General features: G+C 32.0%; 1 protein-coding gene and 1 long non-coding RNA gene across 2 annotated transcripts in view; one reads left to right on the top strand and one right to left on the bottom strand.

Moving 5' to 3' along the window:
- Positions 1–1,673: 1,673 nt before the first annotated feature.
- Positions 1,674–24,368, top strand: LOC148608210 (lysosomal proton-coupled steroid conjugate and bile acid symporter SLC46A3-like). The gene is made up of 2 exons (XM_088546543.1): positions 1,674–2,238; positions 20,412–24,368. The coding sequence occupies exon 2, from the start codon at positions 20,632–20,634 to the stop codon at positions 22,144–22,146; it is 1,515 nt and encodes a 504-aa protein (XP_088402669.1). The 5' UTR covers positions 1,674–2,238; positions 20,412–20,631; the 3' UTR covers positions 22,147–24,368.
- LOC148608209 (uncharacterized) overlaps positions 12,267–24,965 on the bottom strand; it is a 30,635-nt gene continuing 17,936 nt past the window's right edge. The window contains exon 3 of the long non-coding RNA XR_015915420.1: positions 12,267–12,700. This is a non-coding gene — a long non-coding RNA (uncharacterized LOC148608209). The remainder of the gene's footprint in view (positions 12,701–24,965) is intronic.

The raw sequence follows: 24,965 nt of genomic DNA, 5'->3' as shown, positions 1-24,965 counted from the left end.
ATATGAATACGTTATATCTAGCGGGCTTACCTGATATGAATCGTGATAAAGTCACTATCAAAAACAATATGCCATTTTTTCCAATAGTACCAAGTCAATCCCGTGGTGATTTTTTCCGTTTTTTTTCTTGGATATAGCCATATATACCCAGGACTTTTTTTGACTATTTATTTAAATTTTGCCCATGAGTGTGCTTATCAGTTTGGTAGTTTTGTTAGTACCTTTTTATAAAAAGGTAGAAACTGGAAATAAAGAACATATTTTAAAATGTTTTTTTTTATATTTTGAATAGAACTTAGTATTTCATTGTTGTTTTATCAGTTGCAGAAAAAAAAAATGAAAATATTTGGTCTCATCATCAAACAGATTAGAGAATCGATTTTGTCTATCTGTCCCAAAGGCATTTCAAAGAGGAAATAATATGCTACAGGTACATATTCATACATTTAATTGGTTTATATTGTATAATTTAATCAAAAAGAATTTTATGACTCGAAAATTTTTATATATTTGGAAAGTAAATTTGCAAGTGGTCACTCTGTGATGGAGAAATGTTTAGATTGTTTTATGATTTAATCCCATTTATTCAATTTACAAATGTTGAAAATAAATGATGTTGGGTCTGAAAAGTAATACATTGAAAAAATGAAAATACACTGGTTCATTTGTTTATGGAATTTTCACAAAAAGATACTGTTTAGACATTTTCAAACATGTATCATATTTCATAAACCTGTATCAATTGATTTCATGACATTCAGCACACCAAAAACATTTATGATAAAACTTGTGAAAACGCTTCTCTCCGGACATATAGTAATGGTGTTGTTGTTTATATAGTCAAATATTTAAAATTGTTTGGTAAAATGTCAGAAGTGATATTTCACATCATGACTTTTGGACGAATCTCGACGGGTAGATACTACAGCTTCTTTTTACGATCGGCCTTGCATATAATATTGCAAAGCACCTCAGCCTAGCAAGCTCAAAGCCCCATATCAAACACTCTACGAAAATAAGGTTTACTGAGTGTTTACTTAATAGACGTATGCATATACCTTCTATTTCTTATTAATTTAGTACGATACCAAAACAAAATTTAATTTCCGACGAAAAACTATCGATAATTATATCTAGAAAAAGTCACGAATGCACTCTAAACATTTCCTGCTTAACGGGTTGTTTAAGGTTTTGCACATCAATGATAAAATAGAATTTTTTATTCTTACAAATCTCCATTCAGGTAATGCTACACAGGCCTAAAGCTGAGATGAACTGTCTCATTGTATTCCAAAATGTTGGTATGAAACTATCGATGCTGTTTTACATTGATAATTAAAGTAGTGCTTCACAAGTATATTTTTTATGCCACCTTGTCATAACCCATTTTAAGGAAACAATAATTAGACAGAGACACTTTCAAGTAAAGTAATGGAAAATCAGGGAAGAAACAATTGATATGAAAAAAGTTACTACGAACAAAGCAATCAATGTCTGAAATGCAATTCTAACCCTGATAGGTCAAGGGATATTGGTTACTTTTAATGTATCGTTTGTCATTATCTCGGGATACATTTCTCTGTTTGTTCAGCCATTGAATACTTATGAAAACATTTCTTGTACAATTAACAAAAATAATTGTCCAGCGCCGTGGATCAATACCATCTAAAAAGTAATGAAGGTGGGAAAGATGTTCTAATCAATGGCATGTTTTGTGCCTCCACAAAGATCAATCGCAGGGTATTAAAAGTCAGAGGAAAGTCTTAAAGAATATTGTTATAGGCAGACATCGAGTTAAACAGGTGTTTTGATTGAGCATTAAAAGTTATGCAAGAATTAATTTTGGAATAATGACATGGACTTGACTTGTCCAGCGTTATGAGAAGTGTGACATTTTCAACCGTCCTTCACAAATACAGAAAGACCGTTTAGTGATATTGTAAAGTGTTAGATAAAGTATGTGTTTAATACTACAAAACAATCTAAGGTGAGAAAAACGCGGTTGTTTCATACCAAACTGTAAGAAAACAAATATCGCCAGAGAAAATTGTAACGGGAAAAGATGATGGCATAGTAACCATGACGAATACTTTTAACTGTGAAGGAAATAAAAAGGTCTACGACATGGCAAGTGTTAAATGTGATAAACTTGATATATAAATCCACCCTGACATTGACAATGATGGGAAAAGTAAAAAGTAATGAACGAACGTATTTATAAAGAGGTGTTTAATTGAGGTAAGCATACCATTTTATGAAATATAAATAGGTATTATAAACTTGGAAAAAAATAAAGGAAATTTAAAAAGTAATTACAAAGGATTTTAATTCCAAAGGAGAGAAGATAAGAAGTTCTCGTTGAAAATGTACACTGTCTCTGTAAGATCTCATTTACTTGATGTAAATTGACATTTCTTCAGTTTATAACTCTTGCGTCTCACATTCTCAAAACATTTTTTCTGAATGTTTAACAAGTATTCACTCTCTTTTTACTAATGCCATAAACATCATTCAGTTTAAGTTTTACTGTTTATGTATTTACCATGAATGTACCCAAATACATTTTTTTTGTCATAAAAATTACATTATTACATTAAAACATCTTGAATTTAAATTACAAATTATTACATTTTGTTGATTGTTTATTGATGATAAAAACAATCAAGTTAATAAAAAAATGAAGGAACTCATAATCATAAATCGGGAATGGAGATATTGAATAGTAGTGTACTTGCAAAAAAAAAAAGAATAAACCGGACAAATGAAAGTAGTCACAATAATTCTAACTCGTTAAAATAGTGGTTTGAACCCAGGTTAAAGAACTAACCACTCACTTCCGCATAAGCCATAAGAGTTCTGTTTTAAGTTTGTGTTGTGCATACCACAATATCGGTTTGACATGGAATTGATATTATGTCACAGATCATTTAATGTGTCAACGTATGCAAAATAATAGTGTGAAGTCATGTCTAATATACTTTTTTCTTTTGTTTTACGTTATTACAAATTTAAAGTAAAAAAAATGTCTTTCTTAGCAAATAATAGATGAAGCATTTTCAATGGCCCTGTGCAGGTCCGGGTGTTAAAAGAATAGGCCTGCAGCAGCGCTAAACTTGTCGTATAAGGCGACTAAATAGTGCTCAAAAACCTAGCCAGGGGCCTGGCGCTCTGCCCACAGAGCAACTGGGATGTGTGCCCCAGGTGGTGGAATGGGGTACCTCTGGCGTGTTACATGCTGGGGTTGTCAGTCTATAATACGGAAAACCTGACCGCAAACCATAGTGGTGCACCGTGTTGGGAAAGATGCCACGCTCCTCGCACGTTAAAGAACCCTGCTGGGGTATTCGATAGGAGTAGGAACCTTTGCGCTCCGCCACAGGAGGCTAAATTGCCCTACCTTACCCATCACCCTTTTTTCCAGTGGCAAGCAAGATTTGTCGACCCTATTATCCTTGTGACCCATCCTATTTTTTCATTTCATGTTCATTTTATCATCCATTTCATGTTCATTGTCTGAATATAGCTGAAATATTGCTGCTCGGACGTTAAACCCCAACAAACAAACAAGAAGCATTTTCAATGAACGAGAAAATGAAAATCGAGCCATATATATTAGATGCAATGTTTTATATTCAAGATTATTAAACTAGCAAATGGTTTATATATAAAATCAAAAAAACGATCATATTGACACAAATTTTCCTGACCAAATCCATATACTCATTACAGACTTTAAATCGATTTGTTTAGACTATAACGTGTAGAAAAGAACGTATGATTTTAAGACTGTGTTAGACTTATATATTTGTACAGTCTTATCACGAAAATGTTAACACTATTAATACAGTGCGACGAATATCTTTCTATGAGATTCCTTTTTACTGAAGAATTTTCTTTATATCCAATTTATCTACTTAAAATTCATTCAAAGTGGCAAAATTGTATTTTTCTATAAATATATATTAATTTAAATGTTCTGCACTGTTTTTAAGATGACATTTAACGTTCCGTTTAAATCTTTGAGATTTGATTTTCGACTGACTAAGTAAGTTCTGCTTTTCTGGAAACGCAACTCCTTTTAAGTAAATGATGTTATAAACGTATCGTGCTTGTCCTTTTGGAAATTGAAACAAATGTGTAAAGTTGTCCAAATTTGTAAAAAAATCAAACTTTCAAAATTAGAGGATAAGAAAACTGACATTTAAAAAAAATTAAATCAGTACTATCAGTACAAGTAGACTGTATAAAGATTATCCAGTACTAAACGGCAATTTTTAAACCGAGATTGTTAGACGTTTAACATGTTTAAAGCGCTTGCCAAAAGTTTTAAAACCAACAAAATTGACTATCGAGTGTAGCGAAATGTAGTTTGGCATGGAACACGTTGGGCTGTAAGATCCTGCCTCTCTAATGATCTTATATTTTTCCATGCAGCTAAGACTTATCACTTTTTTAAAAAATAGTTATGTTCTCTCTTTTTACAGCAAACCATTTTTTACGACGTGACGTTACAATGTCCCTCAAACAAATCCGTATATCGATAACCAAAAGTATTTCGTGAATGACATTTTTCTTTAGGGAATATTATAATTAACCAAATAATGAAAACTCATCACCATAAATCATAAATCGTTTAACAGTTTTTCGCAGTCGCATAATTTGAGTTAAAATTTAAGAGGTCTCTACATATCGCGCACTGAAATTTAACAAAATTACTTAAATTTAGTTTATATTATTTTTTTGCAATTCCACTTACCACTTTTGATATCGGAGATTAAAACCGAGCAAAATTACAAGCTAATCTTTATTGTTTGATAAATAAACCTGAAATTCACTATCCAAATAAACTACTTAAGTCACAAGACTAAGCAAAACATACCAAGGTAATAGTCACAAGGAATAGTCAAATACAAATTTATAATAATCGGCCGTATCAGGAAAAACCAGAACAACAGCAATTTGATGTTAATTTGGTACAGGCTTAAAACATAAAATGGTAAGTTAATCCATTAAGATAAACGGAAGCACGATAAAGCAAATCAAACATTAGGCGAGGGGATTAATCAATTTCATAATAAAAAAAGAATCGCATGTTCGCAGTTTTGTATTAATATCAAATATTAGACTACCATAATTGTTACGGCTCGACGATAAGTAGCATTTTGTTCCATTTGAAATCTGCTTTAAAAGGTGATAAAGATTGGAGCTTCACATTAATGGGAAACTATTTTATGAACTTGATTTTTCTCTGATAGACCACATTAGACTATGTTTTAACAGAAATGTGAGCATAGATATCAGTTTGTATTTATGAAATACTATAATAACTGTTTCCAATATCGGGTTTTGGTCTTTGTCTGCAGAGCTGATATCAATAATCATTAGAAACAGTGCTAGCATCACTTCTATACATTTAAATAGTTGAACTAATTGAAAATAATGACGACTATGCAATTCAATTTTGCATTTACTTTATTTGCATAAGGTGACTTTTTTTAATTCATTCAAATCTTTTGTTTCACGTAGATTTTGCTTGTGATAATTTTTTAAAATCATTTAGCACTTATTATTCAATACCTAATGTACAATATGTCGAAAGAAGTGGTAGTTTATAAAATGACAATTTAAAAATATGCATTCTATATTATTATTTGAAATGAAGACCAAAATGTTCGTCTATGTATTATATGATATTGTATTTCAAAATTAAGCGACTAACGTATTGTTGATTATAAAGTGATCTTTAGTATCAAAAAGGTTATCATGTCTCGACTTAAGAGACCTTCCACATGTTACAATCCAAAGCTATATTTTTTCATTAAAAGAATATATTTGTCAAGCATGTTTAAACCAAAATACAGATATGAATCGACAATTTTTCTTTGCGTTTTATGAAATTCTCCAATCTTTTTTTGGTACCATTTATTCATTCTTTATACATAGTGTCAGTTTTCAATCCAAAAAAATATATTTGATATTCAAGACTTTTGCAACAGACTTTTGGCTTTCCGATGGGCACAAATTAAACATCCTTGCTTACTGATTTTTCCTGAAATTTCTATGAGGTAACCAAAAAATGCTTCAACGAAAGAAACGCGAATTTGGAAAGCCTTAATTTCAGCTTACGCTTTAAGTATATGGATGATATATTTTCATTGATGCCTGCATCACACAAAAATTATTTGACAAATAAACGACTTTCATTTCTCTTTCTACTGTCCTCTTCTATGTTCTAACTTTTGGGCTGCTCCTGTGTTTATAGTTTTTGTGAATCATCAATTTCGTTTTCAAGAAAACTACGACAATTTCATCAACTTTCTCGATAAATGACTCATTGACCAACATAAAGGCATCTGGGCCAATGTTGTTCATAGATAAATGTAGTAACTCCGAAGATGTTTTTTTTCTCATTTACTTGGTTTTAAGCCAGCAACATAATGTATTTAAAAATTCATCTGCTTACGAGTCCCAAGCATCCCATGTGAATTGCTCATCGTTTATTTTCACATTTTCTTTTTGTTTCCAATATTGTTTTGTCCACGATTTTTCCCTTGTTTGCATATATTGGCACTGCTTTTTCTTCCGTTGCAGTATTACTGGATTGTAATCAACAAAAAGTTCTACAGCCATTTTTATTGTGTGAATTGCCTCTATCATTATTCGTCGTCTTTTCCCGTTACATTCAGAAATTATTATTATATGATCAAATCGTTGTTAAGTACGACTAATTGTATTTCGCTAGCGGTACATGAGTTACATGGTGTAACGTCAAAATGTCAAAAGATTCTATGGATAATTATAAGTTAACTGATAATACATTTACGGAGCATTGCATGCGAGGCTAACGATAGACGTTCAGTCAAACTGTAAAAGGTATCAGACACGCTCACAGAAATGAGTCAGGGAAGTTAATGCAAAGAAAAAGTACCCTTAAAATGGACTTAAAAATTAAAATATGAAATTCCAAAAAAATAAGTATTTGTAGTATCTAGGTGAGGTAGCTGAAGTATTAAAGAGTAATCAAGAGAACCAAGGTTATAGCGGTAATCAAAAGAATGTAATCCAGGGACAAAGACCAGACATGGAAAACAGACAAAAAAAAAAAAAAAGAAAAACCGTTTACCTTTCCTATCTCGCCCCTTTCAGCTATCGTTCCTTTTTTTAATGATTTTATAAACATGAGAATAAACAAAACGCATAAGTGTGATGCTCGGTTGTAAGCTGTGCCTAACACATATTATTCTCATAGTTTCATGTTCATTCTACGGACAATTATGTATATATATTTATCATTCGTATATATGAATTAATTATCAGTCTATTTATGATTATTCTTCAGGTCTTTCCCATTTCAATGGAAAAATCTTGTATTTCTTAATTAATTTTTTTTAATTATAAGACGTATATTGTAAAGTTGATAATTAAACCTCTACATTAAGAATATAAACAAGAGATAAGTGATCTCGTCTCATTGCCTGCTTAGTCCGTCCGTGAGAGACCACTTAGTAGTAGCCTGTTTGGAATATAAAAAAGCAGTAGCCTGCTTAGTCCCGCTATAATTAATTACAGTTGGGAAACGCTCTCGGACTTACGTGGGATCTCGGAGTAGGCCAGAGCGTCAACAGAGCAGCTCAGCTGCTAGTAGGAACTTCTTTTGACTGAATTCCTCGGTCAAGTTTCCCGAAACTAGACTTCGCCACCTTCATCTACTATGTTGACATACTAACATAATCCCCGTAAGGGGCGGCCGTGCGAGATCCGAAAGGATAATCAAGACCGTAAAAAACCCACAACAACAGCTGCTTAGTAGCAAACTGGTCATGGTGCCATTTATGAAAAAATTTAAGGCTTTCAATGACTTAAAGGCAGAGCAGACTAGAAATGAATGAGAAAGATCTTTTTATTGTTCTTGAACAATTGACCTTTTAATTGTTTTTTATTATTTTTTATTTTTCGGTAAGAAAAAAGCAAAAACCGCACAACTCGAAAATACTACGTCTACAGTACGAATTGTCTATAATACGCTTTTTAACTATTTGATTAAAACCAGAAAGACAACCAAAATCCAGGCATCAATAATTTTATTAACATAACCTTCCTGCACACAACAAAATAGTCTTTCAAAATACGAGTGCAAGACATCGTTATGCTTTATTTATGACGACGATCCAATGCCTTCTATCCACATCAGTTAAACTATAACTAGGTATGTAGTGATAGAACAAACTGTCATATTTTTTGTCATTTAATGAACATAATAACTATAATTTGTAAATGGGTTGCTTGATGATTGACTCGTTGGATTGATTGCTGCAAATGTATTGGTTAAATCAACATTTTCAGTAACATTGTTGTATATTATATGAAAGGAAACTGCTACGTGAAACACCCCGACAAAAAATCTCTATGAAGGACTTGTGTTTTTTTTTATTCACCCATTAAAATTATCCACTAAAATTATCTAAAACAAACAGAGACTGACAGAGAATTAATTATAAGAAAACAAAAGAATATCGTTTGGCTAGATCCTTAAATCTCAGTTTCCGCTATATAGATGACGTATTATCTTTAAACAATCCTAATTTCGGGGATTTGATACATCGCATCTACCCAAAAGAACTTGAAATAAAGAATACTACAGACACTGTGAAGTCAGCCTCATACCTTGACCTACACTTTGAAATCGATGTAAAGGAAAACTATTGACCAAACTTTACGACAAACGTGATGACTTTTCATTCAGAATTGTCAACTTTCCTTTCGTCTGTGGCAACATCCCTTCGGCACCTGCGTATGGAGAGTTCATATCACAACTCATACGTTATGCCAGAGCTTGCCGAAACTACGCAGACTTTTTGTATCGCGCTAGAACTCTAGCAAATAGGCTTCTGGAACAGGGTTATGTTACTACAAGATTGAAGTCATCACTACAGACGTTTTATGGTCGTCATCATGAACTCGTGGATCGTTATGGTGTATCCATCTGCACGATGAAAACTTAATTATTCAACGGGTTATGGTTTTCCTTTCCTCGTTTGTCTACCCCGGACTTGACTTTTTATGAGCAACTCGGCGGGTGTTTCTAGAAAAGCAGAGGACGCTTACCCTACCGGTGCACCTGGTCCATGCTTCCAGTTTTAATGGAGTCCAAGTTGCTGGTTTGCTTTTGTTGCTTTGTATGTATGATTTTAGTTACTTTATGTTCTTTGTTGTGTATGTCTGTTTTCCAGGTCTGGTCTTTGTCCCTGGATAACATTCTTTTGATTACCGCTGTGGCCTTGGTTCCCCTGATTACTCCTTAGCAATACATTTGTCAAAAGCAAGTGTTTAGTTTATGTTATTGATAAACTACCAAAGCAAATCGAACGATTTTTGGAATATATGATAACAGCGTTTATCAATTTTATTAAATATTAACTTTAATCAACTAATTATTATCGTAATTTTAGACATTATCTATACGTGAATGTGATCAATATAAGCTAATAATTCGAAATGGTCTGAAATAGACTGTAAACTATGTCTTGATAATGCTACAGTTATTGTCAGTGTCTTTTAAGATTGATAAAGAGAAAAAAGTTGCGAGCGGAAATCAAAAGAATATATTCCAAAGAAAAGGAGTAGGCAGGAAAAATAAACACACAAAACAAAGCACACAGAATAACGAAATAACTCGTACAAAAAACAATAACGTACAACCTGGACTTCACTAAAGCTAGGACCATGGACCAGGTGCACCTCTAGGGTAAAAAAGCAGAATCCATTCAATACTTAAATGTTAATATGCATTCAATAATTGTAGAAATAAAAATACCATAACTTTTCAATTTCTATGCTGTATCAAATAAATCTAAAGATTATTAAAGCTCACAAACAGGTAAAATCAGTTCATTTGGGACAATGTACTTGAAAAGAAAAATTCTGTTTCATTAAAATGAGTGCTTCATTGAATCGTTCTTTACTGCTTTATTCTCACTTGTTTTTATATATCGTTTTTGTTTTGAGGGTATGTTTTATTTACATGGAAAACAGAATTGGTCGTTTTAATGCTCTTACCACGCATTTCGTATATAGCTTTTCGTGAAATAAAACAAAGTGATTTTCCGTTCGTTGTAATACCTTAGTCGTTGTTTAAACTGATTAAATCAAATCCATTTTATTTTATTTTACTGACAAAATAAAAATAGGGTGATCAAATAGGTCTGCTTTGAAGAAAAGCTGTTATTTCTCCTTTCAAAATTTCTTTTAAAATCTAATGGAGTGAAAACATGCATAGTTATTGGCTTTTTTGAAATGGTTATTAAAGTGTGACATGTTTTTGCATGATTTCAGACCTTAAAATAACAGACTTTAAAATCAATAAAACTTGGCATTTCTTTTGCCGCATGCGGAGCGTGATTCTTAAATTAACTTACAGTGATAACGAAATCGTTTATGAATGTTTTGCAAGTGTACATTTAAAAAGTGGTAAAATTCAGTGACAACCTATTAATGCTGACTTATGCATATGTTTTTCCCCCATTGAATTATAAATCTTAAAAATTAACAAAAACGTTTCACTTTAATGTATGATTAATTTTCTCGTAAATCGATATTAAAGACCCTTATAGATTCCTAAACTAAAAGTTTCAGTATTGTAACGTGAAAAACAAATATAACTTCACAGGTAACATCAGATTATGATTTGCGTTGAATTTGGTTTGATTTTTGTTTTGTATTGATTTGTAATAGTTGTTTGATATCAAGAAAATCCAGTACAAACTAGTTCTATTTGTGGTTGTCATTAAATTCACCTTGAACTGCACTCATATACATGTTGACAGTATCTTTTCGACATGTAGACAAAACTGACTGTTTGTATTAAGTGTTTTATGTTATAAATCAAAATAATACAACGTGATATATTTTTATATCAAATTATTCCGTGTATTAACAGATAGGTCTCATAAATTAGAGAGTTACTTTGTCAGTATTTCATTTAATCCGAACGTCCATGTCAGCATTAGTGAACGTACGATATTTGCCGTCCGCTAATTTTTCCCTACAAAATTTCGACAGTACAATTTCCTGGAATCTGATCGCTTTATATAAAAAAGCAATGGTATCAAATAGTTTTGTACCATTACTTGTTTTTCTGTCGTTATACTAATAAAACGATGGCTATTATTTGATATTAAAGGATTGTTAGCGTTGAAATATACTAGTCGGGGGTTAGCAGCTAAGGTAAATAGAACGAACACAGCAGAGCAGAACCTTCCGAAGTAAACTAAAGCAAATAAGTCAAACACTAATCCGATCCATGATTAAGTCAAGTCCAAAATAAATCTGGCAAAATAGATACAACACCACCGTAGCAGCTGGTACCGCAATGGTCCTAACTTGGTACAGGCATTTCAAACGAAATGATGGGTTAAATCTAGGTTTTAGGGCGCGCTAAACCTCCCTCTTCCATTGCGGCGTAAATATATCAGTGGTGATTAAATAGCATTAGCATGCTGTAAAGTTATATGCAAAAGAAGTAATTACTAGCAATTTCAGTTTAAACTAATAACACAACACATATCGTATTATTGTTTTTTCTTGATTCTTTTGCGATAGACGCCAGGTGTGAAAATAAAACAAACAAATTTTAACTCCCAAAATTTAGTGTTATTAATTCTTCCCAGTATGTATGGTGGATTTCAGGATGGCAAACTGTATTTTGCAACAATCAATTCTAATTATTTTACATAAAAAATGAGAAAATTTCATACCGTGAACAAAACCCTTATACGTTATGTAATTGTCGAAGTCTGATAGCTTTCATGATCCTGATAGTGTGTTGGTTTTTTTGTATGGGGGGGGCTTTGTTTTTATATAAACATTTAAAAGAACGTCTATATCAAATTCACTTGGTATCACCAATTCACTTAGACAGCCTCAAGAGTTAGAGAGCCTCTAGAGTTAGAGAGCCTCTAGAGTTAGACAGCCTCAAGAGTTAGAGAGCCTCTAGAGTTAGACAGCCTCTAGAGTTAGACAGCCTCAAGAATTAGAGCCTCTAGAGTGTACACGTTTTAAAGTATCTGTTTCCATTTTTCCCAGAGAAGAAATGGGTAATTAAAAAAGATATAATTTCATATTTACATGTACTGAAATAAAATGTTATATAAACAAGCATTTGCTGAACATAAACATGTTTAATAAAAGACTGTGAACTTTTTTATCAAAAATATCTCTGTTTCTACGTTGTCAACAATGAAAAATTCAAACACCAGCCTGTTGGATATTTTTAATGATGAAATATAGATGTACATAAAAGAAACACCTTGACTTTATGTCTACTACAATTTGTCATTGACCCTCGACCTATTACAATATAATATTGACACAATCTTGCAACTAATGAAAATACGTTCAAAGAAAATTACCCATAAATGAAGTTAATATTGAGCCGAAAGGTCTGATAAAAATGTTTATTGCTTGCTGCTATGTTACCTTGGCCACTCCGTTTGTATCATTTATCTTGATTAAGCCAATATCTAAGAGTGCTGAAGCGAAAATGAATTCCCAAAGTTTTGGCTTGATTGCTAATGTAATTATGAATATGACCTGGACAGAGTATTCGTCCTTTAAGTTCTATAGTCCAAAAAATACTCAGATCGACCGCCACAATGTGATATCTTATCGTTTCTGCCTTTCTTATATCATCTCTATTTGGTAGCTTTTTAAATACAAAAATGAAAAGAAATATATAATCACAACTTTGAAAAACAGCTAGATTCAACACATTGATTAATATCAGATATCCATTAGTAATGTAAATACTTCATATATGGAGAATAATTTATTTAAAAAAGCTTTTATGAGAGGTCCTTTCATAATATCAATTTTCAGTTCATCGGAAGGCCTTGCGTAATGTTTCCCCAACGATATCTTATTTAATCAGTTTTTTAAAGAAAGAGATATTTCTAAAGAAATCTGAGTAAATTCCAATAAGTTTTCGATACAACTTCCACAATTATTTCTTTTTCTTGAAATTGAGTAAAAATTAAGTGAATCAAATACACATTTTGAAGATTGAGGACAAAACAACAAATGCAGCCGGTACAGTAGTTACCATTGATTCAAAGAATCAATTTTAATTAAAAATCAAGTCAGACATAACATTTTTAAATACCCTATGGTGATTCAAATCAAAGTTAAATATACACAAATTATCATTATCAAATTTAACATCTTACCCTAAGGACTAAAATAATGACAAATATTTATTCCAGTTAGGAATTATTTCGTTTTATGTCATACGTGTTGAAGTAATGCTGACCATAGTGACATTTTTGTCGACTAAAAAATCAAGTCATCTTTCTTTTTTACTGTTGGTAAAAAGATGCTTTACTGGTCGCGACATAATAATTTTCCCTTCATCTTAGCATTTAGTTAGACAAATATTTTAGCTTCAAGATTTACCAAGATATAATTTTTTTCGATTGAAATTTTGCAAAAACACTATCGACAAGAGAAATGAATTCTACGCACAGCACACTTTCTTCAACATGTCATAGCTTTCATTTCCTCTTTCGTCTATCCCGGACTCGACCTTTTAAGAACAACTCGGCGGGTGTTTCTAGAAAAGTAGAAAAGCAGAGGACGCTTACACTATCTCTACACCTGGTTTTAGTGGAGTCCAAATTGCTCATTTACTTGTGTTACTTAGTATGTATTGTTCTAGTTAATTTATGTCCTTTGCTGTGTTTATCTGTTTTCCCTGTCTGGTCTTTGTCCCTGGATTACATTCTTTTGATTTCCGCTAGAATCTTGGTTCCCTTGTGTCTGAGAGAATTTGAAAGAAATAAACAGGATAAAGTTAATTGTTCAAAACATTTATTAACTAGATAAAATTTGTCAATTGTGTGATTCTCGTACAATCTATGTAAACTATCCAGTAGATAAATATTCATCCAACCGATAAAAATTTTCAACAAGCGGACCCTAACTTTGGCTTGCTATAAACTAGTATAAGAGAGTAATTCAACCAAGAAAGACTATGTAACGGTAAATTAATGTATATTTGCTTATCGTTTCTTCCGAGTGTTCGTTACCAGCAAGATTCCATCTATCGTTTCGATGTAACAACACGTCTGAAGACACATATTGACATTAGAGATTAATAATACCATCACTTTGTATAATTACTGTTTGCCATTGTTAATCGGTTACAAACTAATACCATATAATTCAGCACGTTAACTGATCTTTAATTTCATTGGTTTGTTTATACTTGTTTATAATGACACATGGAACTGTCTGATAATATCATTGGCTTATTCAATAGATGAATTCAGTATTTATGATGGGTCTTTTTGTATGTATATCAAATATAAACATTGGCAACAGACTGAAATAAAGATTACAATCTAGTAAATGCGTTTAGAAAATCTGCAAACTACAAATTCATGAATTATTGCATGACATTATTGTGATTTTGTATTTTAAGTCAACTATGCTATTTCAAAAATGGCAATTTTGAGACAAAATCCTGCATCGGTGATATTAAATGTTCTATAAGACTTTATGTCCGGTTTGAAAACATCCAAATAATTCCTGAATTAAAAACTGTCTTTTTATCGTTTTTGTAGATGAATATAGATATTCAAATAAATGACGTATATTCTGATACTATTGTAATATTGTAATACAAGTGTAAACATACTGAAATTGATATCGGATTATGTAAATATCCTTAATTGTCATTCTCAAAGGATTTTATGAAACTATTCTTAATTCCACATCGATGCTTTTACGTTTGACAGCATACACATTTACTTATGTATGATGTCATAAACAATTTTTCTAAAGAATATAAACAATGGTACAATACAATTTAATACCACTATAACCTTGGTTCCCTTGATTACTCTAATACATAATTAAATCTAATGGAAATTATATTATGAATATCACTGACCAATACATGTTCAAATCATTTGCCTCGTCGGGTGTTTCTAGAACAGCAGAGGACGCTTACCCTACCGGTGCACCTGGTCCATGCTGCCAGTTTTTAGTGGAGTTGCAGATTTGCTTTTGTTACTTTGTTACTTTGTATGTATGATTTTAGTTACTTTATGTTCTTTGTTGTGTATGTTTGTTTTCCATGCCTAGTCTTTGTCCCTGGATTTCATTTTTTTATTACTGCTATAACCTTGGTACCCTTTTGATTACTCCTCAATACGCTATTCAATTTTAATATGAAACCAATATACAAGTTAGATTATATGGCAAATTTATGAACTTTCGTATGTTATTAGAGGTTATTGTCAAAAAGGTTTTTATTTTATAATCTTTAGAGGAACAAGCATAGTAAGTTTTCACTGACAAACTCAAATATTTTGAATAAAGATGATTTTTCTAAAAACTAAATTTTGAATTCGAATTTATAAGATTTCAGTAGATGCACCATAGTACATATAAAAGTACAAGATCAAATAACTCCCCTTGACGTTTCGTTGTTTAAGAATATAGTTCCTTATTTTAGTGTGTTTCTTCCTGATTTGTTTTCTTTGCTGTCCTTAATTTTATTGTTTAGTATTTGCTGTAGAAACGTAAGACAAGGGTTAAATTTACAAGTCTTTTTTTTCATTCTGTAATTTAATGTGGAAGTTATGATTTTGTCCTGTAGTAGAATGTCAAACATGTCTACATGGTCTCTGAAGCATGGGTGCTAAAAATTAACAAAAAATGATGGTGCATTTTTCTGAAATCTGGTGTTATACATGTTTCTATATTGGTTCGCTGAAGCGATGGAATTTTTGTCATACGTCGAAATGGGTCAGTTGAAATACACTACAAAATTAGTTGTTGTCTCGTACCTGAATTAATTTTTATTCAAATATGCATTATATAACTAATTTAATCTCCCCGCAGACATGCGCATGTCCATAGTCAGGAGATGTTTTGTAACTAATATGTCTTTGTGTCGTCATTTTACTTTTTCGTTTCTTTCTAAGAAGTGTAATCGCTCTGTAACAGTGAATTTGATTACTTTCGTTGTAGGACCTTTCAGAGCTTACTCAATGGTGACTTTATGCTTGCTGAGGATATTTGGTGAATTCTAAAAGTATTTACTGTCTTGCATTCACGCTGCTGCATTTGTTTCGTTCGACTATATCTTTTCCTTTGACTATTATTGTGAAACAGTTGGAAATTGTATTACACCAATTGTGCATTTGACAGGAATTTATCTTATGTCATCATATGTAAGCCAACAAAAGTTTCTATTTCTGGGAATTATTCACAGCATGGCTTCACACATTCGTTTGACGGAAATTTTCAGTTCAAAAATACATCTAATGAATATTTATTTGAAAAGAGTTCTTGGTGGGGTAGAGATTCCTCATACGTTGTAAAAAAATAATTCCCAATCATCTTCAAAATATTCAGAAGATGTTTTGAAAATGCTGGAATTCTTGATAGGCGACAAATTTGTCCAGTTTGGTGGATACGTCTTTCGACAAACGGGGGCATTTCAATGGGAACACATTGTGCTCCTCTACTTGCTGACCAATTCCTAATCCTTATGAGGCTGACTTTATAGCTGATCTAATACAAAAGAAGGAATATATTTCCACTTTATAGATGAACGACCCTAGTTTCGGGGATATAATGACTTTTCATTCGGTTTGGTCAACTTTCTTTTCATCTGTGGCAACAACCCTTCAGCACCTGCGTATAGAGTGTTCATATCAATTGTTGTGTTTGTCTGTGTTCCATCTGTGGTCTTTGTCCCTGGATTACATTCTTTTGATTTCCTCTACAATTTTGGTTCCCTTGATTACACTTTGACACTTTGTAATTTGTTGTATTTTAGAAAGGTGTGTTTGTTGAGTGTCCTGAAAAAACTGATTGTTTAATTTCAAGACAAAGTATTGGTTACAATGTATTCCGTAATTAAGTTTAGGATGAGATACGGGACGCAAAAAAAAAAGAAGAAAAAGAAAAATTATGAGCGATAACTCACCTCAAAATTGACAAACAGTCCCTCTTTGAAAATGTTGCGTATTCCAGACCTACTATTTAAGATGAATGGTTTTTTTCAAAACGAAGCGAAATGTTTGACTATTTTAGACCCAAAGAAACCATGCAGACTTGATGGTATTTTTTCAGTATTGAAGTAAGTCTAATTTGTATTATTAAAACTTATCACCAAAGCTTTAATAATGTTTGGCATAGTGTCTTTGTTTGTTAATAAAAAAATAGACACCTTGCGAAATTGATTGCCAATTATTAACATGTTATATAAGAACCGCCTGGAACAAAAGAAATCTCTAGAGGGGACCTCCATGTTTTTATATTAAGTCCTTTCTTATTTCTGATTAACATCAATAGTTTAGTAGAAAATATTGAAAATTGATTTAGACTATTTACAGCTGGTACATCCCGTTTTGCAATTACGATACTCTTTCTCAGTGTCTGACGGAAGATCCTAATCACGTTAGGGGAAAATTGCCCTTTTAACTCGGTTAGTTTGAATTTTTTACATAGAGATGCCATTCAACTTAATACTAATTTTTGTCAGGGAGGTAAAAATTATTAGGTAAATAGCAACTCTCACTTTGGCAAAAATTTTCAAGACAATGCTACGTGGAAACTGCACGTTAGTAATATTTATGAAAAAGCATGCTCGAAGTTGCGCAAATTTTGTAAAATGAAGCATTCCCTTGTTTTACAATCATTTTATTAATTCTTTTAGCTGTCATTTGTTCAATGTAGAGTATACAGAAAATGTTATATATCAAGAATATATAAATGAAAGTAGGCTGCGTAACATTTACAATATTTTCAAAACATTGAAAAATGGTGTTCACATTTGGTGGCAACAACTACGAATAACTTTAAGTTTTTAAGCCTCCTCACCTCGGAATTCACAATGCATTAAAATTCAGTGTGATGTTTTTTCATTTCTTTCCATTTTCTTCTTTGCTCTTTTCGTGTTCTTTTAAGTCTATTAAATTTTCAGTATGTGAACATTTTAGGAGGTCAACTACAGTATTTATGCCATGAAAGTAACTCTCCTTTTAGAGACAAATTCGGGTGAAAAACAACGACAGTTTCTTAAACAATGGATCATCAGTTTTCTTAGTTCTGACAATTCCTTGGAAAGAAATTTCAGAACACATTCTTTAGTTGTCATAACGCGGTTTTCACTTCTTTCGCTTGATTTATACGTGCAAGTTCAATATTTTTATTTTGAACTTGACACTTCTTCACAATGATCAATATAAATTTTGAAGGGCACCTTGTCTGAGTCGAAATTCTTCACCTTTTGAAACTTTTTGCCCATGACGAAGGCCGTTAAACCGACATCTTGGGGTGTTACTTTCTATGTTTTTAGGCGTTTTTATTTGTATTTAGTTTTCCTGTTACCTTTAAAAAAAAATGGCTTTTGTTCATTTTTTATTATTTCCTTTTTTTATCTCAGGGTATTTTTTTCTCAGAATGGATACATTTTTACTATCACATTATCTTAATTAAATTGTACAGTTTAGCTAGTACTAATTTCTTTTTCACATTTAATACCTAAAATATGATTTTAATGAAAGTATGTATTGTAAAAATCATTTATTTTCTCTTATCTATTTTTAAATATTATGTTTTATTTTTATCAAATAAAAAAGGATAGTCTGTCCTTTTTTATTATTTATCTACTTAATTCTATGTAGAAACCAAATATTAAAGATTGACAATATGCCAGTGCATAAAATGACTTGTATTATATATTTACATATATTTAAATGTCCTGTAGAAAAGATTTAAATAGTCCTAATCTGCTGTCAAAGTAAAATGCGTTCATAAGTATTGATTATCCCACCTACCACGAACAGATGTAAAACAGACATTACGTCACATCTACAAATGCATGTTTTCGCGGGAATCAATAGTTTGGTTCAAATGTAGCGTGTTTGGGTGCAGTAGACGCTGCAAATATGCCTTTTTAAATATATGACAAAATAGAACAAAGTTATTGTCAAAGGACTATGTTACAGTACGTTTTATAATTTTAAATACGAATACTATACATACAATAATAATATTGTCGTGTATATGGAATTAAACACAGTTTGTTTAAAGTTAGTCAGATCATAATCTAAGACCGATTCACAATTAAATTAAATAAACCTCCAGTATGAGGACTGTTATAGATATTGCAACAGCAACTGAGTATCACTACAGTCACCGAAACTTGCTGAAATAAACGAGTACTGCGAAAGTATACGACAGTACTGTAAGCATATTAATTTTAGCGGTTGCTAACTTTCGCGGATTGTATCAAGTTAACATATTCGCGGTTATCAATTTTCGCGATTTCGAAAAATGATAAGCGTTCTATAGTGTTAAAACTCAATTTGTGGGTACCATTTTCGCGCTTTTCTGCCCTACGCGAAGACAGCGAAAGTAGTACACCGCAAAAATTCATACTTTTACAGTATCATATTATCTCGGTAGTATAAGATTATCTTGGCGATAATGAAAAGTTTACTATAGTATTAGATTATATCACAGTATTGCAAAAGTTTACTATAGTATTAGATTATCTCGCAGTACTGCAAATGTTTACGACAGTGTTAGACATCTCGGCAGAAATAAACATTGCGACAATAAAATATTCAGGCTGCAATAACAGGATATCGAGGTAGTAACCAAGTATTACGATAGTTTTCAAGTATCGTACCAGTAGACAAGTAGAAAAAAACTCTTTAACCATTAAATTTCAACCAGCAGTAGCTTATCCTAAGCAAGAAAAAATATTTCAAACTAGTTTTTACATTTACTTAAAATCTTATTATCTAACACAGTTACTGAATCATCTAATGCTGCTCCACGTTCATTTTATACATCGACAGATTTTTACAATATTTGATGCTTCGTATTTTAAAATAAGTCCTTCTGTCTTATAAAATTTATTGGTCAGGATTTGTGGTCGTATCATACATATTTAAGACTAGTAATGAAGATGATCTTTGATTTATTCTGATAAAAGTAATATTAGAACGAAATTATAAGCTAGAGAGGACGTAAGCAGTTATTTGTGCAGTTATCTTAGGTTTGGGGTAATCCTAATCAATTTTTTGTAACGAAATAAAATAAAAACAAACAAACAAACACGAGTAGTACCTATTAGTATTTGCACACCAAATTATATACTTTTAATAGTGAAATCAGATCTCAATTGTTTCTAATGTCATAGGTTCCATTTGTATGGATTACCATTTTATGGACTTTTTCTCCGAAAAATAACGTAGAAAAAGATGTATAATGGTTATACCTATTATTTAGTTATAACTGAGAGATATAGTTACGGTAACGAATTAAACCATTATAAGCTTATTTGAATATCAAAGCACAATTTAATTGCATTTTTCTTTTTTGTTTTGTAGAATTTGAGTCGATCCCAATTTTCATCAATACCAAGAGAACAGGTTCTAAACAACTTCATGGATGTAAGCTCTCTCAATAAACTAAAAGCGTTTCAATTACATCAGTCCAGTTGCATTGCATGGTTTAAGGTTTCAGTAATATAATCTCAGATTCCACATCGTAAATATTCTATACACATTCCAAGAGACACGAACACACGTGATACGAAATAAACAGCTAATGAACACTGTCAAAATGTTTCATGTGGGGTGTAAAAGTAATATCATTGTTGTAACTATCATATTTTTCTTGTACAAGACGGGCGAATCAATGCTGGATGCCACTACGAGACCTTACATACTAAAAGCTGTATGTCATGAAAATTTTCCATTCAATGCCACATATTGTCGTCGCATTGATTTACATCCGAAAGTAGAGAGTGATATCCAGCGACAATCGGCGTCCTACTTGATATATTATAGGATATTGATAAACGTTCCTTCTGTTATTCTTGGTCTATTTTGTGGAGCATACAGCGATAAGTATGGGCGAAAGATTCCCATGATGCTCCCTAGTCTCGGTAGTGTTTTTGGTGTACTACTGTACATGGCAAGCTTGACCTATGATGAATATAGAATTCCTTTGATTTTATCCGGGGCCGCGATTCAAGGACTGTTTGGTAAAAGCACAGTCATTACAATGGCAGTCAACAGCTACATCTCCGATGTCACGGAATCTGACGAACGCATACGGAAATTAGGAAATCTGCTTGCAATGAATTTTTTCGGTCTTTTTGTGGGTTCCTTCATGTCAGGAGTGCTCCAGGATATGGCTAATCTTCTAACTACATATACTGCAATCATAATGCTGCATGGGAGTACAATATTAATGACAGTTGCAATGATGAAAGAAAGTATAGAGTATCCTTCAAAGTCCGAAGAAGGTAAATCTGAATTTTTAGCTTTGTTCAATCCAGCAAATATCAAAGATGCAGTTACAGTTTTGGTTAAGTACAGACCAAGCAACCTCCGCAGAGTTCTGCTCATTCTTTTCCTTTTGACACTATTAAATCAGACATGTAAAGTTGGTGAGATGGATGTCACAGTCCTTTTCGTGACAAGATCACCTTTGAGCTGGCCAAAATCATGGTATGGATATCTCCTGTCTGTTGATTATGCAATTATGGGTCTGTGTTTGCTGTTTCTTCTTCCAATACTATCAGGAATCTTACAATTTTCTGATGCTTCCATACTAATCATTGGAATAAGCTGTAAAGTAGTTCGCCTGATATGGGCTGCATTTGCTTCTAAAACATGGATGGTGTATGTTTCTGTTGTCATTGGGGCCTTTGCTGGACTTATTACATCGGCGGTAAGATCGCTTGTTAGTAAAGCGGTCTCCGAAAACGAAGCAGGGAAACTCTTTTCCCTTTTAGCATGTGCAGAGACGGCGTCAAAACTATTCGGCGTACTGATATTCGTAAATTTGTACAGTGAAACAGCAGATTTTTTCCCAGGATTTTCATATATTTTCGAATCTATGTTGTACATGTTTATGGTTTTGCTCGTTATATGGATATTTAAGGACCTACGACATGTCGGAAGAATCGATCTTATGCAGGCATTGGAGGAACATTCTATATTCAATGGTAATCAAATAAACTACGACACGTGTGGAAAGAGAGCACTTCCGATTCTTGACGAGTTAGATGAACACCCTACCTATGCTACTCCCTTACCTGCCACAACGCCATAGTATATTTGTTATATTTTGGACAATAACATTCGTTTCTTCGTTCATTGTTAAAGTATGAATTATTAACCTTGCAAATGAGGGATATGATTTAAGAAAACATATCTTTCAAAAATATCTTGCCGGATAAATCATGCCAATATATGAAAAATATAACGATGAATTACATAAAAAAAATAATATTACTACAAGAAAAGAAAAACAATCAATACAGTGCAAACATCACTCAGACTGTGGTAGTTTCTGAGCTAATTATAGAGTATTTTGGTGAGCATTATATGTGGTATATCATGCCCATATAAAATTTATTACCAGAATGTGCTTACACGTTATTCACAAGAGATTTAAAACTGCAATGCAATACTTTAAAATTGATTTAACAACACAAACTGTTTTAAATATGTAAATACCGAAAAACAGAATTAATTCAGTTGATACATTAATTACGGCTTCGTTAAACATGACAACAACTACAATACAATGAAAGTTTGTATTTCCTGGATTTATGGGAATTCATATTGCTAGTTCTTTAGTGTTTATGTGTAATTTCATGTCTTCTTTATCTATTTTTTATATGTAATTTCCTTTTAATCCTTTGCTACATTGGCATGTAGATAATCTCTCTTACCTGTTTCAAGTTACCGCAAAAGTACTTTAATTCGTGGATACGAATTTTCGTGGATTAGGGAAGAAACACAAATTCGTGGATTCTAAATTCATGGTTTTGAGATTTTCAGTATATACATGAATGTAAATTTCCTTTTTGGGAACAAAATTTCGTGGTTTAACCTAACCACGAAAACCACGAAAATTGGTACCCCACGAACAATAGGACTTTCATATTAAGGCGGCCTTGTACTGTGATTTTGATATTTGAAATGTCTTATTTTTCACGCTTTGGTCGATATTTAATTGTTTTCCATAGTTTTGTAAGCTTTCATTGGTAACATTTCCACAGTTATAACTTAACAGATTTACGTTATGCACTGTTGTCGATTACTACCACTGTAAATAACATCTATTTCAATAGGTTACATGGTGTATAGAAAAGGTCACATCGCTAACTATCTTGTTAAATCCTGACGCGGATCAAATATTGACTATTGCATAGGTGGTGCCTTTAGTTAATGAGGAAGATAAAGTGCAATAAAATCGAAGTGTCTACATAGAGATCTATGATTCAAAGAAAAATCAAGGCTAAAATATTCCGTGATTTCACAGGCAAGCATGCTAACGACTAATTCAGTCAATTTGATTTGTGAATTTTAGCAAATACACTCTTTCGCTTTAGTACTGTATTACTGAAATATATATTATAAGTACAACTTTATGCTAATAATGTCAGCATTGCCCATCAATTAATACATTTTTCTCATTCCACTTATCATAGTTTCCATTTAAGGTTGCATTGATTACCAGTGATATTGCACAATTGACGTCAGCCGTTTTCATTATCGATAAAAAAAGTTTTTCGCAGGAAATTTTAGCAGAGTGGAAATCAAATATTTAATAGGTATTTGCATACATTTGTTTACTTTAAAAAGAACATAAAGAAGACAAATAAATACAAAACAAATTTTCGACCCTATACCAAAAATCTGTTGGAAATACTTACAATTTCTGCAGAGAAATATAATAAAACAAATTGTGTCAGGTTGGTGCATGCAATATTATGTTTTATGGAATGCCTGAGCTGTCATAATTATATATAATGTCATTCGTTAGTAAACAAAAAGAATCAACCGTTTTATAAATATATTTTGCGGTGTGCACATCATCTGAAAAAAAAATATCTCTGGTTCTTGGTTTGATTGAGCATATAATACATGGTCACAGTGATTGTTGGAGAACTAATTCCTCATATGCTATCACCATGGTCATTAATAGAAGCGTCGTAAAATCATAAGTAAAATATATTCCCCATTAAGCCCTAATGTTTATAAATATTATCAACTGATTTGCCTTTTATTGAATTAAATATACGATCAACTCTTTCCGTTTGGAGGAAAACTACCATTAGCTTTAGCAATGTATTGATGGCACCAGCTTATTCTTATTTGACTGAATATTAATCACAACAACACTATTTACGAGTAGAGCACACGAACGAAATGCAACTGATGAACCTGTTTAAATCACTTTGCAGATTAAGGAAAAGAAATTAAACAAAAGAAAAACATAAATGAAATAACATGAATATATATAAAAGATACAAACTCCCAAATCACGAACACCATTTAGACTAAATTTCATCATTGACCAATACATAGATGTATGCTTATTTCATTGTATTTATATTACTATTTTATTGTACAAATGCATTGGTTTTTGGAGCTTAAATGAGTTTTTAATATATGGATTGCAATGATACCACCAAAACTTAAATTTCCTCTGCAGAAGAAATAACGAAAAACAGAGAGAAAAACAACAAGAACAAAAACTAGAAAATTATAAGTTTGAATAGGGATGCATTTAAAATGCTAGTGTTATTGTCAGATACCATTACAATTACGTTTTCAGTGCTGTGATCCCAGCAGAAGAGGTTTTCATAAATAGAACTACACTTTTTTCAATAACACGGATGTTTGTTTGGCTTATCTCTCAGAGAATAAATATATTCGCTGTACTCAAAGACATTTTCTGCATTTGAACCATTCCACTTTCGTAAACAAAAACGTTTATTGTCATTTGAGTTTTTACCATAACAATGCAAAAAAAAAAATATTGGTAGGGACCAAAAACTCACTTCCAGTTTCAAAACATCGTAACAATATTGTTTTTGTGCCTCATATTTACATAGTTGGTAGGTACTTGCTATTCAA

Source organism: Perna viridis, chromosome 9 (assembly GCF_037379345.1).
Source record: "Perna viridis isolate PV_CMFRI_1.1 ecotype Kerala chromosome 9, ASM3737934v1, whole genome shotgun sequence".
NCBI classification, from domain to species: Eukaryota; Metazoa; Mollusca; class Bivalvia; order Mytilida; family Mytilidae; genus Perna; species Perna viridis.
This window is presented reverse-complemented; position numbering and strand designations above follow the sequence as displayed.